This window comes from Crocodylus siamensis, chromosome 1 (genome assembly GCF_052110815.1).
Source record: "Crocodylus siamensis isolate JL-2025a chromosome 1, ASM5211081v1, whole genome shotgun sequence".
Taxonomy (NCBI): domain Eukaryota; kingdom Metazoa; phylum Chordata; order Crocodylia; family Crocodylidae; genus Crocodylus; species Crocodylus siamensis.
In genome coordinates, this window is record NC_143395.1 from 274,741,877 (window position 1) to 274,759,704 (window position 17,828).

The following is a 17,828-nucleotide window of genomic DNA, read 5'->3' on the forward strand; positions in this document are numbered from 1 at the left end:
GTAAGTAACATTTTCATTATTCATTATTTCTTGGTTGATATATTGAAACAGTTCAAGTTTGCCTGACTACCAGCCTAGATGACAAAACCAGCAGAAAGGCTAACATACCCATTTAACAGTTTTTATGAACTATGGTTTCTTTTCTGTCAAGACAAAAAAAAAAAACCTGTAACTACAATGAATGTCTTATACACTAGCTTATGAAAAACAACAGCTTATGTATATGCTTGCATTCATGCTCACGTGCAGGTATGTTTGCTGTGATGGCAGGGACAGGCTAGGGAAGGAATGTGATGGCAGGGACAGGCTAGGGAAGGAATGCCCAAATTCAAAACTCAAAACGTTTTGAAACTTGCTAAATGTTTTGAGTGTGCTTGTTTCATTTTGAAGCTGTTTTGAGGCCTTTTGTTTCATTTCAATTTCGCTGTTTCGAGCTCAAAATGTGTTGAAACAGCTTTGAAGCGAAACATCTGTCGAAATTTCGCACAGCCCTAATTACTATCCATATTCTAAACAAGCAAGAAAATGGAAGTTAGGTGACAAACGTGATGACTGATTTGTCTGTTAATATGCCCATTAACTTTGTGGACATGTAATTTAAAATAAATATGAGTGGTTTTGAATGATAAACAATAAGAATATAAAATTATGAAAAATGAGAGAAATTCCAGAAATAGTAGAAGTGTGAGCAACTGAGGTAAGCTGGATTCAAATGTTCCTCAAAACTAAAATGCACAGTGATGCCTATATCCACTACTGGCTAATCTATGTGCTGTATAACAACTAATCAGAAGGTAGATATTACACAATGAAAAGTTATAATTTAAGAATTCAAGTAAGCTGATAAGGAAGAGCAGTGAGCTATATATATTTAAAAAACTGAACATACCTCTTATTGCAGCAACCTTGTTAGGATCCAATGTTCTGCGCCCCCGTGCACTTACACCCATAATGCTACACAGTAACGTTTCTTTGGGGAACAAGACACGAACTAAGTAGCGTGCTGCATACTTTGGCTTGGTTTTTTGTCGAGCCTTCATCAAATAGTTGCCAAGAACTTTTATATTTCTCGATGGGTCACCAATATACTCTTTGTAAAGCAAAAGCATTTAAAGAAGATTAAACAAACTGCTGAAAAAGGAGCTCTCTCCAAACCAATTTCTCACTTTAGCACTAAGTAATGGTCAGATCATTTAGAAATGTGTTTCTCAAGCTTTCTCCAAGAAAATTAGGTCAGCTATATATTATTTGCCTTTGCACTTACAGGAAGGCAAAAAATTGTGTTGGTTAACCTTACCTATTTGCCCAAACTGACTAAGCAACAGCACGTAGAAAAAAGCATTAAGCACATCAAATCATCATAATGCCCTACTTTGTTAATATGCATATAAGTATATCTAACTTTTCCAGACAAATTCTTACAATTTATTACTATTTTACTAGCATTTTCATGCTGGTATTTACATGTGCAGAAACAGAAACTGAATGGAGGTGCCTGTGAATGTTGCGGAAGAGTGAAGTAAATAATGTGAAACTATCAGATGCATATACTTTTTAGACTCAAAAACGCCACAAGACTCAAGGGTATATGTGCATTTTGAAAAAGGGACTTCACATTACATAATGGCACATGTATAATCCAATGCCATATACAGCTCTTTTTCATGGTTTCTAAAGTTAAATATTTTGGAAAAACAAAAAGGTTTTGGGGACTGTAAGCATCTCTCACTTACCAAACAGTCCACTTGCAGAACATGAGAGGGACTTTGACATATTCTATATATGAGTTAATTTTCCTCCTATAAAACACTGTTAAGTTGCTTTCTCTAAAAGAGAACAAATGATGGCCTCCTGTTTAACAGAAGTGTTTATTAAGTATGATAATGTTTAGTTTTCATTACAAAGTATCAAGAAAATCCTACAGTTTATTTTTCCCCCCCTTTAAATACTGCACTTTATTGTTACAGCTTCAGAAATTTTAGTGATGTATATAGGCTTTTTGTATTTGCAAGAGGTCCTAGCTCTTGTATTGCATTAGGCAAGATGAGTACACAGCATGACAATAGCTTATATCAGTAGGACAGAACAAGAAGAGGGTGCATTCTTAATGTAATCCTAAATCATTGTCTCCACTTGTAAATAAAAAGTTTGTTGAACTACACAGGTTATTCTGCATATCAAAGTAAGTCTAATGTAAAAATCAACTGAAACTTTTTGTCAGTGCAATATGAGGCAGTCAGTTCAGCTGCTTTATTTTTGTCAGAAAAGTGGTTTTCCTCATGTGATAAAGGGATAAAGTTACATGTTACACTTACACTAAAGGCACTTGAATGTGAGTATCCACAGAGTAAAGCTCATTAACTTGTGCTAAGTACTCTCTCAGTGTCTCAAAGTATACCACATCAGATGAGGATTAACACTGGGTTGTGCTATCTTAGCTCATGCTAGGGTAATTTCAGTCTGCTTCACATATATAAAATGAGGAGTGTGTAGTCCTCCAGAATCCCAGGATGCACTGTTCCCAGTACCCTCCCACTCACCCCTCATAGGGGTAGAGCCTGGATATCCTGGCTCCTAGGCATGCCCCTGCTCATCAGCCCTTTAGTGGCAAGTCACACTGGGTGCCTATAGACATGTAGCAAGGCTGCTCCAAAGTGCTGTAATTACAGTGCGTTAATCGAGTCTGCTGGAGCATATTAATTACTGCATTCCAGCAGACTCCACCATCACGTGTCTCAGCATCCCTGTGCTTTTTGCAGCACAGGGACGCTGATATACGTGATGCTCCAAAAGCCGCTATAATTAAAGCACCCCTCGGTCCCACTCCTGGATCACATCTATAAACACCCATTTATTTCTTATAGCTGTAGCCAATGGCTTCAGTGCTAAATCAAACAGAAGTGGGGTTGATAATGGGCAACTTTGTTGCATCCTCTTGTAAGGGAAATGGATCAGGTAACATCAGGTAACATATTATTGGTCACATTTTATTTCCTGTTACTATCTACTCTACTATTCTGAGCATATGCTACCTGTAACTCACCATAACTAAGATTGATAGAGACAGATGATGACGGCAGCTCTTTCGCACTTCCTGCAGAAGCTCTGTAATTCATCATCATGGTATTTCTTCCCAGACTGGTTTCAGGGGGTGTCGGCATCACTGATGACACAAGCGGTGAACCTGATGCTGCTGCTGCAATGTTGACTGTGCTTTCCACGACTGTGCTTGCAAGATTTGCTTGTGTAGGAAGGTCAGAGATCCTGTTACCCACTGTGAATGGTGAATGCAATGAACGAGTGGAAATGATAGTGGGTAGGGGTGGGCTCTGTCGAAGAGCAGGTTGTTGTGATTCAAGTTGAAGAGTTTGCTGAACAGGTTTGATTGCAGAGTTGGCCTGGATACGGCTGTGGAGATGGTTCTTTTGCAGTCTAACTCTTATAGCAGGGCTATGCTTCCCCTGTTCTGGGGGAGAGAGCTGAAGACTTGACTCCCTCTCCATTTGTTTTTGTACTCTAATTTTTCCATGGGGTAAATGATTGGAACTTCTGTGTGTAAATCCAATGGGTCTCTGTGAATGTAATTTGAAAACAATATTTAAGTTAAACTACACAAAGTTGCTGACGAATTCTTTCTTAGGAAACGGGAGATTTCAATTGTTTGAAACTGATCAGACTTTTCCTATGGGTAGTTTCCTTATAAAAATGCCAGTACTATTGCCTTCTTCTTCCTACATTTATTTTGGTAAACATCCACTTCTCAATTTAACTGCAAAAGGCACATCTATACTGTACTGGACAGTGCTACAAAAGGTCACCATGGAAGATGCTCTGCTCCCTCAATCCTGCTGTGTATGCACCACATATGGAAAATATTGTCACAGAACCACTTTCTGGCATGTGTCCAGTGCTACTCTCAGGCTCTCAACCTCAGGCATGCTCATAAGGACGGCTACATGAGATTTCTTTTAGCATGTGGACTGGGACAGAAATGAGACAAGTTTTTTTATGGTGGTGCTTTAATGCAATGTAGGCATGTCCTAATATAGCCTCCATTTCTCATGTTCTTCCCCATGACTTGCTCTGTAATCTTCCTCCAAATGACTGAAAATATAGGTTGTCTGTAGACATGTGGGATGCCTGCTCTGATGCACTATGATTACAGCATGTGACAGCAGACTCAGCTAAATTAGTCTGCTGCCTCGGCGTCCTGTGTATTCAGCATCCAGCACTTCAAAATGGCAGCAGGTTCGATTTAACTAAAGCTCATTTGATGAGATTTAGTTAAAGCGCTCCCACCACCATTTTGAAGTGCAGAGATGCTGAATACACAAGACACTGTGGGCACTTTAACTAGAGCAGCTCTTGGGAGCTAATTAAAGCACCATCTGCCCCTCATCCCACAACTCCTGGAGCATGTGTAAAAATGCCCATAGGTAGCAAAGAATAGAATTGTTTTTTTAGTAGCTGAGAATGGGTTGTTTTCATATAGTTCTGGTTGAAAAATTCAGAGTTAGTCAGCTAGTCTATTGAGGTGCAAGAGGATGCTATTGCTGTATAAAAAAGGGAAACACATTTGGACATACACCTTTTTATATACTGTAAAGAAGCTAATACAATATAGGTCAGAAAAAAATGTTTTATCCCCAGCCTGCCTCTCATTTCATTCAGTGCTAGTTTTAAACATAAAACATTCAAGTCCTGTCTCACCTCAAAGATTCTATGAGTGGACATGGTTAGTAAGGCAACATTTAGGGAGTAAAACTTCAGTACCATATTTACTTGATTCCAAGATGAGGTTTTTTTCCCATTCAAAATGAGGAAAACAAAGCTTTGTTTTAGGGCCTGGTTACACACTAATTTTAGGCAGCTCCTGGAGCTCTTAACCCCTGGACTATTCACACTTTAACCCCTGAAACTAGTTTTAAGTCCACTTTAGGTGGCTTAAGGCTATGCCACTACAGTGAAGATTTACCTCTGATCCCAATTCATGATCCATTAATGGATGAGCTGCCCAGGTTTTAGTCCTCCAGCATCCCAGGATGCAGTGCCCCCTTTCCCACCCTCCTGTTTTGTGTGAGGACTTTCCATCCCCTGAACTCTACTGCCCGGGAGCAGTTCTGTTACCAAGCCATCTCCCCTCCTACCTCTGGAGGTGTGACCTTTCCATGCCTAGGGGTGCAACCCTATGCAAACAGCCTGCAGATTCCATGCAAGCTAGTTAGCTTGCAGATCATGGGCAGGTTCAGGAGTGGAGTTCTGGGGGTAGGGTGGGAACAAGATAGGGGGTTAGATCAGGTCCCCATGAGCTGGGGCTTCCTTCTTGGGGCAGGGACAGTAGCTCCCCAAAAAGTGCCTTCCTTCACCACTGCCATCTCCCAGCCACTCCTGGAAACATGATCAACACTTCACACCACATTCCCAATCCCAGTCTATTAAAACAGGAGACCTTCTTTAAATTACTTTCTCTTAATTTCTTTTTAAATTCCTTGTATTTATTTTTTATTTTTATTTATTTATATTCCTTTTTTTCTTTTTCTTTTATTCTTCAGGGTCTGACTTCATTTCACCACCCTTTCCCCAACCCCATTTCCTTACCACCTCACATTTCATCATCCACCCCATCCCATTAACTCTCTGCCTCCCAGCTTCACGTTCCTGCCCCCCATCCTTCTCCCACCCCACACCTAGAACAGGAATCGAATGCTGTCCTGGCTCACCAGCCCTGTGGTGGCAACTCACAGCTGTAGCTCCTAGTCAGGCCCCTTATCAACAGGCCCTCTAGTCAAAAGTCACAGCTGTGCAGGTGGCGGATAGTAAGAGCAGCTTTTCAGCTTTAAGGTGTGACTGCTCTAAACTTTAGCTAGCACTAACACTGATCTACATTTGAGTAGCTTGAGGTACAACATGTAACAAGTCCCAGCTTTGAGTATTGGATCACTGCAGCTGAGAACTGTGGGAAGACGCTGTGTGGGGAGCCCAGGTTGACCAGCAATAGTAATAGTGGCATGCCGGCTCCTCCTTCTAGCATCTGCTCTGTGGCTGGCTTCCCCCTTCCCATCACCCTTGCTGGCAGGGAGCAGAGGCTAGAAGGAGGAACCTACATGCTGGTGCTGCTGTCCCAGGCTGAGCTGGGGTCCATGCTCGCAGGCTGAGCTGGGCTCCCCACACTTCCCAGCTGGAGTAGTCTGATTCCCAGCTGATGCAGGCATGAAGGGAGCCCCAGAGCCACTCCTGACCCACTCCCAGGAAGAGGAACCTGTGCATTACTACAGCTTCTCCCTCCATGCACCACAAGGCTGGAGCGGGCCAGCAGCAGCTCCATTTGCCTGCCAGCCAGGAATCAGGCTGCTCCCACTGGAAGCTGGGGGGAGCAGCTGTGTAGAGAGCCCAGATTGGCCCGGGGCAGCATCAGCAGCATGCATACTCCTCCTTCTAGCATCTGCTCCCTACTTGTGAAGGAGCCAAGCAGGAGGCTGACACTGGAAGGAGGAACCTGAATGCTGCTGATATTGTCCCTGGCCCAGCTGGGCTTCCTGGAGTGCAGGATAGGAGTGGGTCAAGAGCAACTCTGGGGCTCCTCCTGTGCCAGGATCAGCTTGTAACAGCAGCATCAGAGGAAGCAGGTGGTGGGGGAGGAGTAAGTGGTGGGGACAAGGGTTAGGCTGCCTGCTTACCATGTCTACTTGTCCTTCCCCTGCCAGCTCCCCCCTGCTTTTCCCACTGCTTGCCCACCTACGTCTGCTTTCCCACCATAGCAGTGGGAAGGAGGAAGGGTTAGGAATTTAAGATGGCCCTCTAATAATTAGAGATTCTAGACATGGAAAATTATAATTTTCCATGTCTAGAATCTAATTATTAGGGAGGTTATCTTAAATTCAAAGTCAGCTTGAATCCAGGTAAATACAGTAGTTATGAGAAGAAAGGCTTGTTGGTCAAAGCAAGATGTTTAGGTAATATCTACTTATTTTTAAATCATTAACATTGTGGAGAAAGAATGGCTTTGTGAGAATTTTAAATGCCATCACTTTTGGTTATGGAATAAGAGCTAGAAATATGGGTCCTCTCCAAGATATCCAAGAAGAACTCCAGCAAAACTACAGAAGTTCAAGAGAGGACAGCAAAGATTTATTATCTGTAAAACATGCTTTTCAATGAAAGCCTAAGAGAGTGCTATATATTATGTTAATTAAAGAGACATTCAAGACAACTTGATGATGGTTTATAATTAGGGAGAAGTGATCTAACACTAGAAAACTGTTCTGTCTAGCAGATCTAGTTGTTACAGTTCCAAAGGCTGAATGTCCAATTTAGTAGCATTCAACATGAAAAAATGATACCATGCAATCTTTTAATAAGGCTAATTAACTATTGAAATAAAGAAGTTGCATATTTTCCATCACTTGGAGCCCATATTGAGAATGAGTCTCTACGTAAAATACATAGGAGGGCAGCTTTGCATCTAGGCGTCACCAGTTATCCCAGGCATAGAGCTTGGTTATTGGGCAAGATACAGGAGTTCCCAGATGTAGTCTCTGGTCTGTACCAGAAAGGATGGACTCTTCTCTAGTCTGAGAAGTTTCTCCCTTATATATCATAAAAAAGCAAAACATAAAAAAGGTTCTTCAAATAACTTTGAGATCATCTCTAATCCAAGAAGAATGTTAGAGAAAGTTGTCATAAGGCAGGTCAGAGAGAAGGTCATTGGGTCCTAGTGCCCCAGAGGGCTAAGTAGCACTGCTTTCTCCATTCTTGCTGAATTTGGGCAAATGAACCATTCACTGCTGGAGTTGTCAGGACAGTAATTATGGCCATGTACTTGTCTTGTGGCCCTGGGCATAAAGTGTTATGGTTTTTCATACTGGGCTGTTATGATATCGCTCCTGCTGGACAGTTTTAAATCAGAGAAACTGCTCTGTCGATCACAGCTATGCAGATCTCCCAGCATTCTCAGCCACAGTCTAGGATGCTTTTCTTCTAATATTAGCTTACTAATTAACTACAAATATTAATATCCTGTGTCTGTTTAACATCAGAATGAATATGCAATAGTGAGATGGATTAAGTTAGAGAGGAAAGTAATTTAATGCAGTTCATTCTTAAAAAAAACAACCAATCAACCAAACAAACTAATCACATAGAGTAATATAGTAAGCACAGTTTCTGAGATCTAAAGCCAATTAAAATTACTTGTACAACTAAACTACATGAAGCCACACGATTTTATGCTGGTTTGTACACCATCTCTTCCAGACAACAATGTAACATATATCAATCAGCTCCCTTTGGGTAGTTACTTTGGTAGGAGGTATTGCAGTGCCTTGCCATTAGGTGATGGAGAACTGCTAATACCATGTTTGCACTGAGAAAATGACTATTCAGGAACAGAAGTGAACATAAGACACCTACACTGGTGTAACTTACATTGATATACCAGCGACAACTAAAGATGAAACACAATAATCTACTCAAAACAGATTCTTAATTTGTTGGTCGGCTACAATTTTTAACCAGGGGAAGTGGCTGGAAAGAGTTTACAAATGTTAATATATAAGAGAAGAGAAGAAACTATAACTATTTTAGATCATCATACTCACAGGTTTCAACAGCAATGATTTCACCCGCGTATGCTGCATTTCTGAGACCTTTCGATGGAGCAGGTCAAATTTCTTATCCAATCTCTGAATGGCATCATACATGGCCTAGCAATAAATAAAAAAAACTGAATATTTTAATTTACTCAGGAAAAGGAAACAAAATAATATTAGAAAAGCAAGGAAGCCCCATTAATGTTGAAATTACTACTTTAACCTATGTCTAAAAGTTGCAGAAAAATCAGTGAATAAATACACTATACTACAGCTTATCTCAAGGTAAGATTACAATACAGTCATTTTCAAGTTTGAAAGTATATTTATCTTTGAAGATATAATTTCATGGAAAGATGTAGGTCTGGTAGTTTAACATCCTCCTGCATATTGCTGAGCCTAAAAGGTTGTTTGGCCCTCCTGCTGTATCCACTCTGGAATCAGTGAATCTGTGTGATGTATTTATTACTATATTTTTTCACATACCACCCCCCCCCCAAATAAAACACACAACTTGTTTTTGGAATGTAGAATCTTGCAGAATGTAGAAAAAATGATTTTTCCAGAATCACAGCAAACTGCATGACACAGAGTAAGTCCTCCTGGAAATACAGCATCCGAAAAGTGTGGTAAGCCAGGAGACCCAGTATGGTAAGGCAGAAGGAACTTCCTGGTTTGGCAGCAAACCAACAAGGCCAGACCTCAAACCTTGCAAAGGCAAATACAAGACTGTCACTTCTTTCTGGCAAACAGTTCTGTACTTAAGTTCCTTTAAATAATACAGTGTTGTTTCCACAGAAGCCTCCTCAAGATAGTTACAGACTGCATGCAGCAGCTCACTCACCTTCAGCCAATTCAGTAGCTCTTCAGAAAAAAGCTACTATTTGCCAGCAGCTGTGAAAGGTTTAACACTAGAACCCTGCTCCATTAGAACCCACTCCTGCTCTCTGCAGCCCAGGGAGAGGTGGCAGCCATGAGTCACAGTGGGCATGTCTACACAAGACGGTTTACTGCACAATAGGATAGTTTACTATGTAATAAGTGTGTGCAGCTACACATGTACATTTTTACAGTGCAGTAAAAATTGCTACTGGCGAGTAAATTTGTTACCTACCAATGCAAGTAGCAAATTTACTTGTTAGTACTTACTGCTCAGCAACACTTGTTTGGACACCACTTGGGAGCAGATTTGCTCCTGGTCAGCCCTGCCACTAAGAGCCCAGCCTGAGCCCAGGACCGGGCTGCCTTCATGGCAGCACCAGCCTCAGGCATCTGGAGCCCTCAGCCACGCCAGCAGGGAGCCTAGGGTGGACTCTTGGTCTCTGTTGCCCCTGCAAAGGCCGTGGACTAGCCATAACAGCCTGCCTGTACCACAACACTGCTACCTGACACTGCTGTGTTGTTCAGCTGCCAGGCCCATGCCATCCAGCCTGGCAGGCTGATGCAGGCTCCTGCCAGGTCTGCTAGCCCTTGGGCCCAGCTGCAGCCACTTTCTGGCTGCTGGGGCCAGCACCAGCTGCTCACAGCCCACACCCAGCAACCCCTCTGGAGCCTGCCGGTGCTGCAGAACATCACCTTGCCTTGCCATGCAGCTCCTAGTCCTGCACTGTGCCCCTGTGCTAGCCACTGCAGCCAGCTGCTCACGCTCAGCAGCACAGGGAAAGCTATATGGAGGCCTGGAGAGCTGGCATGGGAGTGCTGATACCTCATTGCCAATGCCATTTGCCACAACCCGGGGCTCCAACTGGTCACAGGAGACTGGCAACCTCAAGGTTTGCAGGGTGCGGCAGAGATACAGCGGCAGTTTGCACAGGGCAGGCGCTCCAGTGCTCATATCTATGAGAGGCTGTCAGGCCAGATGTGGGACCATGGATAGATGGGTCCGTGCAGCCATGCCGCATAAAGGTCAAGGCCTCGCAGGCACAGTGAGTCACTATCACTGACCACAATCATCAGTCAAGGAGTGCCCACAAGTCCATGCTCTTTATGCAGCAGTTGACTAAGATTCTTGCGCCCTAGGACCCAGGTCACAGCCACAATTGTGTACAGCAGCACAGGCACCCTACCCAAGGCTCCGCTATGGTCTGGCACCAGTAGTGATGTGTTACTGGAGGAGGGCCCCTAGGGGCATGAGCAGAGCATCCTGCTGCATCCTTCACCAGCAGCTCAGGGAGCCCAGGACAGCACCTGCCCTGACAGCTCTGCAGCCTCAGCCCCAGACACAAGGCATGGCTGGTCATGTCACCGCTGGCTGCCAGCAGCACCAGCTTTACCCTGGCGGTGGGGACCTGGCTGGGCACCTGTACACCACACCCCACTGCCTGAGGACATTGCTCGCAGCCGCACAACATCGCCACTAGCCCAGACCAACTGGAGCTTTCAGGTATGCCAGCTCTGCCCACATGGTAAACCCCACATTGGAAGAAGGGCCCTCCCTGCCCTGGCCTGGCTCCTCCTCACTGCCCCTCCTTCTCATCTAAGCTGTCCACACTCTCCTGGCCCCTGGTTTCTTCCCCTACAGCATACAGGCAGGTGGGAGACAGTGCCAAACGTTATTGTGCAAGCCATGCCCCCGCAGCTAAGCAGGCACAGGATTCTTACAGGAACATTTCAGTACTGGCAGCAATGTACCCCTTGGTAGTGGAGGGCAGGGACATGTAGCACAGCCAAAGGTAGCCCTCCAGGTGATGGTGGTGGTTGCAGGACAGCCTGAGCTTGCCTCCTGCACCATCAAAGCTCAGTGTCCCATGTCAGGTGTGCCCAGGGCATCATGGCAATCATCATCAGCAGGACATTGTGGGTTGGGTACCCCTTGGTCTGCACAGCAGGCAGGATGGAGTTTCGAAAAATGCAGGTGTTATGGGCACTGCCCGCCCACCCAGCACTCACATTGAAGGAATTGCCGTGGTCGACGATGGCCTGGAGCACAAGAGTGAAAGCCCCTCTGCCTGTAATAGGGATGGTTGCCATGGGGTACGTGGGTGACAGGGATATAGGTCCCGTCCAGGGCTCTGATACTATAGGGGAAACCCAGGGCACAGAACCCTGCCACCACCTCGGTGGGGGTTGTGTATGTGGAGCATGGTGTGCCCCAGCATGTCCTGGAGGGCATTGTATATCTGCAGGATGCCATCCCCTGCCCCCCCCGGTGGCCTTGCCCACACCAAAGAGGTGGCCCATGTAGTGCAGGTTGGTGGGCTTAGTCAGCTCCAGCATGTCTATGGCCAGCAGGGTGTCTGTGGGGAGGGGCAGCTGTATGTTGGTGTCCTGCCGCTCCAGATATGGGCGGAGCTGCTCCAGGAAGTCCCAGAACGTGGCCTGTCATGCAGAATGGCTCCAGCTACTGCTCATCATCCCAGGTGTGCTGGATGATGTACAGTCACCAGTCCTGGCTGGCCTAGCAGGCCCAGAAGTGGCAGGGCTGGAGGCCCAGGGGGTAGGAGGATTACCAGTGGTGGAACCTACGAACATGGCCAGTGGGTTTTGTGTGTGGGGAAGTTGGCAGGACCTGGACCAGTGAGCTTGCTAGAGTGCTAGCAGGCTAGCATTATGGCCAGCAGGAGCCTAGGGTGCTGGCTGTCGCTGCCAAGGGCAGGCACTATAGCAGCCATGCTACAGGGATGCAGAGGCTGTGGCAACGAGAGCTGCCACATTATGTTCCCATGCTGTGCAAGCTGCTCCTGGCTAGATAGGCAGCTGGTAAGGCAGCAGGGCTGCCTTTTAAAGATGGCCTCTAGTCGCAGGCAGCTGTGGCTAGAGCTTCCAGCTCCCCCTGGTGGAAGGAGGGGCCCATTGCAGTGCCCCAGAAAGAGGGAGCAGTTTGCCTTTGGGAGCAGAAAATCTTCTCCCATGCCCTGCATATGTAGATACCATGTAGATGCCTGCCCAGAAGCATTTACTTGCAAGTAATTTATTCACAAGTAAAATGGCCCAACATCAAATGCACTTGTAGACACACCCAGTGTCTGCTTGCTCTATTTCACGCTGCCTCTATTATAGCAAAAGAAAAAAAAAATCAGCATCTCCACTTAAGATACTCACCCTAGTTTTGGAGAGCTATTTTTTTGGTAAAATCTGTATGTCATATGTGAGTAAATATATTATTTGAAGTCTTACACTGCATTTAAACAAAAATATACATTTGTTTTCAAACATGTGGCTAAGATGCTGAGAAACTGCTCATAAAGCATTGATTTTAGACTAGTTAAAGAAAAATACACTTGAACGAATATAAGCCCTGAAGTAAAATGACAAGAGCGTAAGTGATCTACAGGGTAATCATTTCAGCTCTAAGCCTGAAAATGAATATAGCATTGAAGTCAATTGCACTTTCATTTATTACATTCAAGAGATAAAGCACAAACAAACAGAATTTGAAAACCACTTATTTCACTAAAAATGCCCAAGACATTCTGGCTGATCTTCAGTCTTCTTTCAAGCTTAGCAATTTATCTCTCTCAAGAGATTAAAAACTGGCTTTGCGCTACTTCCAGAAACAGATAAGAAGGATTTAAAGACACCATATCACAAAGACCATGAATATTTGCAGACAAAAGCCAGAAAAATCAAAATTGAGTTGAAAAGCTGACTGGTCTCAGTATTCATTATTATATTACCGTATTTACTCAATTCCAAGATGAGGTCTTCCCCCGTCCCCATTAGCATAGGAAAAAAAGTCCCTCAACTGATAAATGCATACAAGGAAATCTCATCAAATACGCTATCACTAAATTGCTGCCAAAAAAAGCATGTGCTCACAATGAAAGGTGTTGGGTTTGGGTTCCCTCCATAGGGAACTGGCACTGGACCTGGAATCGTAAAATCATAGAAAATGAGGCTTGGAAAGGATCTCAGGAAGTCATCTAGTCCAACCCCCTGCTCAAAGCAGGACCATCCCCAACTAGATCATCCCAGCTAAGGCTTTGTCCAGCCAGGTCTTGAAAACCTCCAAGGATGGAGGTTCCACCACCTCTCTGGGTAACTTTTACTACCCTCTTGGGGCATTTGTACATGTGAGGGGGGCTTAGTTCCCCTAAACTGAAATGGTAGGTTGTAATTGTGACCCACTATTTAAATTTAGGGACTTCCATCACTCTTATGGAGCGGTGATAGCCTGCCAGCAGCTCACCCTCTGCCCCTGGCAGGCTTTGCTGGAAAAAAAATAAAGTGGTGTGGGGCTCAATCCTCTTTGTTTTTGTCCTCACACAGCCTGACCACTTCTCCCATAGCTGGGGGGTCAGCTGCTGGCAAGTGCTGAGTTGTGGGGGCCCTGGCCTTCCCTCTGCAGCATACACGTGATAGTGGGACCAAGTGCCCCTAGTGAGAAAATTCTTCCTAATATCTAACCTAAACTTCCCTTTCTACAACTTGAGACCATTGCTCCTTGTTCTGTCATGTGCCACCACTGAGAACAGTCTAGCTCCATCCTCTTTGGAACCTCCCTTCATGTAGTTGAAGGCTGCTATTAAATCCCCTCAGTCTCTTCTTCTCCAAACTAAATAAGCCCATTCCCCTCAGCCTCTCCTTCTAAGTCATGTCCTCCAGCCCCCTCACCATTTTTGTTGCCATCCACTGGATTCTCTTCAATTTGTTCAAATGCTTTCTGTAGTGGAAGGCCCAAAACTGAACACAGTACTTCAGATGTGGAGGTACTACAATAACAGGCTGGCACTGGGAGGGCCAGCAGCCCTGAAACCCTCTCCTTGGTGACAAAAGAGCTACATTTGATCTTAGACAAAAAGCCAAGTTGCTACCACAGGAATAAGTTACTGCAGTCCAGCTGAAAAAAACAGATGGTTGTGTCCACTAAATGGACTCTTTTTGAGTCACGGTGAGCCAGTACATTGCATATCCAGAATTCCTCAGTTGGCCCCTCTCTCAGCCCAGTACATATGATTAATGTGACACTGCCCTCCACAAGGTGAAGCAAGACCAGATTGCCTTGCACCTCATCTTCATATACACTGTTGGAGGCTTCTAGGACTTTTGACAAGAACACCCATTTCGTAATTAGCATATGAATCCTTTTGGTGTGTCCAGACAAGCTTGAACGTTTATTTCCCCAAGGGCAAGCAGCAGTGGCACACCTTGAGCCATTACTATTTGACCCCAGGAAACACCCGAGCCACATGTACTCAGTGCGTGGCAGGCTTCCCCATGTGAGAGCACTGGGCTGGCCCCAGCCACCTTACCTGAGGTTCTGGGAGCCTCCTGGAGCAGCAGCAGTGGCAGGGAGTCTGGCTAACAGCTGAAGTATGACTCCACCTGACCAGGCTCTGGTTTTAGGCAGCATGTGCTGCCACCACTTGGCACTAGCCTGCTATTTTTTTTTTTGACAAGGGTTTTTTTGACCCCAGGATCTCCCAGGGTCAAAAAACTCCCCCATGATGCAACGTAGCAGTGCAGGGAATGCCTAGATGTGTGGTGCATGGTGTTGTAGATGGGCCTGCGACACCACATACCACATGTCCACACTCAACATGGCCTTTCTGAGGGGGTATCAGGAGTATATACACATGCTGAGCAGTGCTAAACTGTGGGGTTACTGTGCAGGGCAGGGCCATACTAATCATATGCTCCATGCTAAGACAGGGGCTGACAGAGGGATTCTGGGTATGCAATGCAAATACTGTTGACTCTGGTGGGGCCCTGCTCAGTGAACTATGTAGTAAATGATGAGTATTTTGGCCTTCGATTAATACAATGCAGGGAAAATGTTATGATTCCAAATTTATTTTTCTTGCTGTAGCAGCAGGAAGAAAACAAACTCAAGGTAAGCCTTCAATAATTAGTTTCTGTAACTCAAAAATTGATACAACTGTGGGAATAGCTACTAGATCAAATTGTGCCTTATTACCAGTGTAGGGGGAGCCTGTTCCTGGGCTTCCCTGCATTGGGAGAAAGCAGGCACCCATGGTTGAAGCCTCCTTTGCTGATAGAGCAAAGGGGGCTCCCAGCTGTAGGGGCCATGCAGTTAGGACACAAAGCCCTGTCAGCTGAGGGATTCTCTGTCCCAGCTATGCATGAGACTCAGACAGGACCAAGAGCCCAGTGTGGGCCTGGGGATTTCATGCCTTGGAAGTCACAGCAGCCATGACTCCCATGGCCTTGGAAGTCACATGCACCCATGTGGCTAGGAGCCCTGTCAGCTGATAGGCTCCCTGCTGCAGGGAAGACCCTGCTGCACAAGCAAATTAAAGCTCGATAGCAAATTCGCTCAATAGCTATGAAGCCAGGACACATTTTTGAGGTCTAATTTTATAGCTGGTTGGAGCTTTTTATCATGTGATAGCTATTTTGTATGTTTAGCAGGTCTCTGGGTAATTGTGCAATTAACCAGTTAATTGTGTGATACTCAGAGATGGCCTTTGGTAATATATATATTAGACGAAACAAGACGGAAAAGAACTTTGAAATACCTCAGCATAATAACGTGCTTTAAAACCTTAATTTGGTGTTAAAAGAATTGTATGATGAGCTCTGAAGCTCTGGACATATGATTAGGCATAAAAGACCTTAACTAATACTAAATCAACAGTCACTGAAAAAGGAGAGGTCTCTACTTTCAAGTTTAGTCTCATTAATGCTCACCTATGTGAAGAAGGGATATATTTAAATTTTGGTGGTACACTTACTCAGCTTACATATTACTGATACAGAAAATAAACAACCGATTCTCCAATACAACATAAATAACAGAATTATGAGTTAGCTAATACTGTAAGAGTGACGATCAGATACTTTCAAAAGCTATGCATACATATGGTAGCCAAATATTACCCATTACCTTGTGGTCCTTCATAGTAAATCAATCAGCTATACATTATATGTGCCTTAGTATTGAATTTTTAAAGGGCACGTTCAAGTTATTTGAGCAAAAATAAATCAAAGTATCATGGCTAAGTGAAAAACTGAATGTTGTGAAGTTACAAATCAATGCTACCATGGCGTATATCAGGGAGAGGTTTGTAATCATAATTTCAACTAATGTTTCAGAGAAGTTTATAAATTAATTCAAGGAAGAAAACATGATACCTGACAACAGTTGAGGACATCCATAAGGGTTTTCTGCTGATCTCTTGCGTAAGAAGCTTCAGACATAATACTTCCCTGTTTCATATATAACAAACAAACAAAAAAAACCAAACTAAATTCAAACTTGAAATCATGATTTTTTGTAACAATCAACATACAAAGAGAAAACACCACCCTTACGACCTTCCCCTATAAAGCAGCAATTTTTAAGTCTGTCAAACAGCCTATAAAAAAATGACTTACACATTCATAATCTGGTTCATATTCATAAATGACACTGCCACCATCTTCATATTCTGCTTCCCTGGCTCTCATCTGGGGAAAAATATTGAGGAACATTAAAATAAAAAGCAGTAACAAATGGCAGGGCACAAAGCAGTCCAGCTAAACTGTGCATCTTTCAGGAATCCAAAGTACTGACCCAACACATCAGCGATGCAAGTCACTGCAGATTCTGCTAAATGCATCTGTTCTTTTATCAATCAACAATTTAAACATGTACACTGGCACATCAGTTTTCCTTTATAGGGATTGTGAATATTAAAAAAAAAAAGACATATATATCTTTTTATATTTTATTAACAACATTACATTAAAATTAAGAAGTAAAACAAAATCCACATCACCTTTCATATATTAAAATATTTATTTACTTTTTTCATTCATTTCACCTACAAACAGATGGACTAGTCCATTTCAATTTGTTGGCAGACAGTTCCTATTCAATATCACTTTCAGATTCTCATATAGTAACACAATACTAACAAGGCACTACTACAGGAATATTTTCAATTAAAATATTTTAAAACACATTTAATTTAAATCTTTCTATTGTCCATGGTAACCCCCTCTCCCAAAACTAAAACTAAACATCTTTTCCTACTAGTGCCTTAAATAACCATAAGTAAATTGGTTAAATTTAAATCAGTTTTTAATCATATTAGGGCGTGAACAAACATACATTTTAGCCTTTAAAAGGCCAAAGGGAGATAGTGGCTGGAAGACCACAGCACCTGTTACAATTCAGCATCTGCATGTTAGGTTGGTACTGGATTTAACAAGGGGTATAGACATGCAATGTTAGCTAAATCACTCCAACTTTAACTCTGATTCTTTCAGAGGCAAAGGTGAAATGGTTCTGTCACACTTCTATTGCTACACAATCATGCAGCTGTATGAATTATGCCACAACAGCTCTACTGATAT

General features: G+C 43.7%; 1 protein-coding gene across 2 annotated transcripts in view; it reads right to left on the minus strand.

The window, feature by feature from the left end:
* The window catches only part of BEND2 (BEN domain containing 2), a 55,206-nt gene that overhangs the window by 11,993 nt on the left and 25,385 nt on the right, over positions 1 to 17,828 (minus strand). For both annotated transcript variants that reach the window (XM_090062930.1, XM_090062922.1), the window contains 5 exons: positions 16,866 to 16,937; positions 16,623 to 16,697; positions 8,598 to 8,702; positions 3,044 to 3,572; positions 890 to 1,090 (listed from right to left, as the gene is read on the minus strand). In XM_090062930.1, the coding sequence (XP_089919056.1) occupies positions 890 to 1,090; positions 3,044 to 3,572; positions 8,598 to 8,702; positions 16,623 to 16,697; positions 16,866 to 16,937 (982 nt within the window). The remainder of the gene's footprint in view (positions 1 to 889; positions 1,091 to 3,043; positions 3,573 to 8,597; positions 8,703 to 16,622; positions 16,698 to 16,865; positions 16,938 to 17,828) is intronic.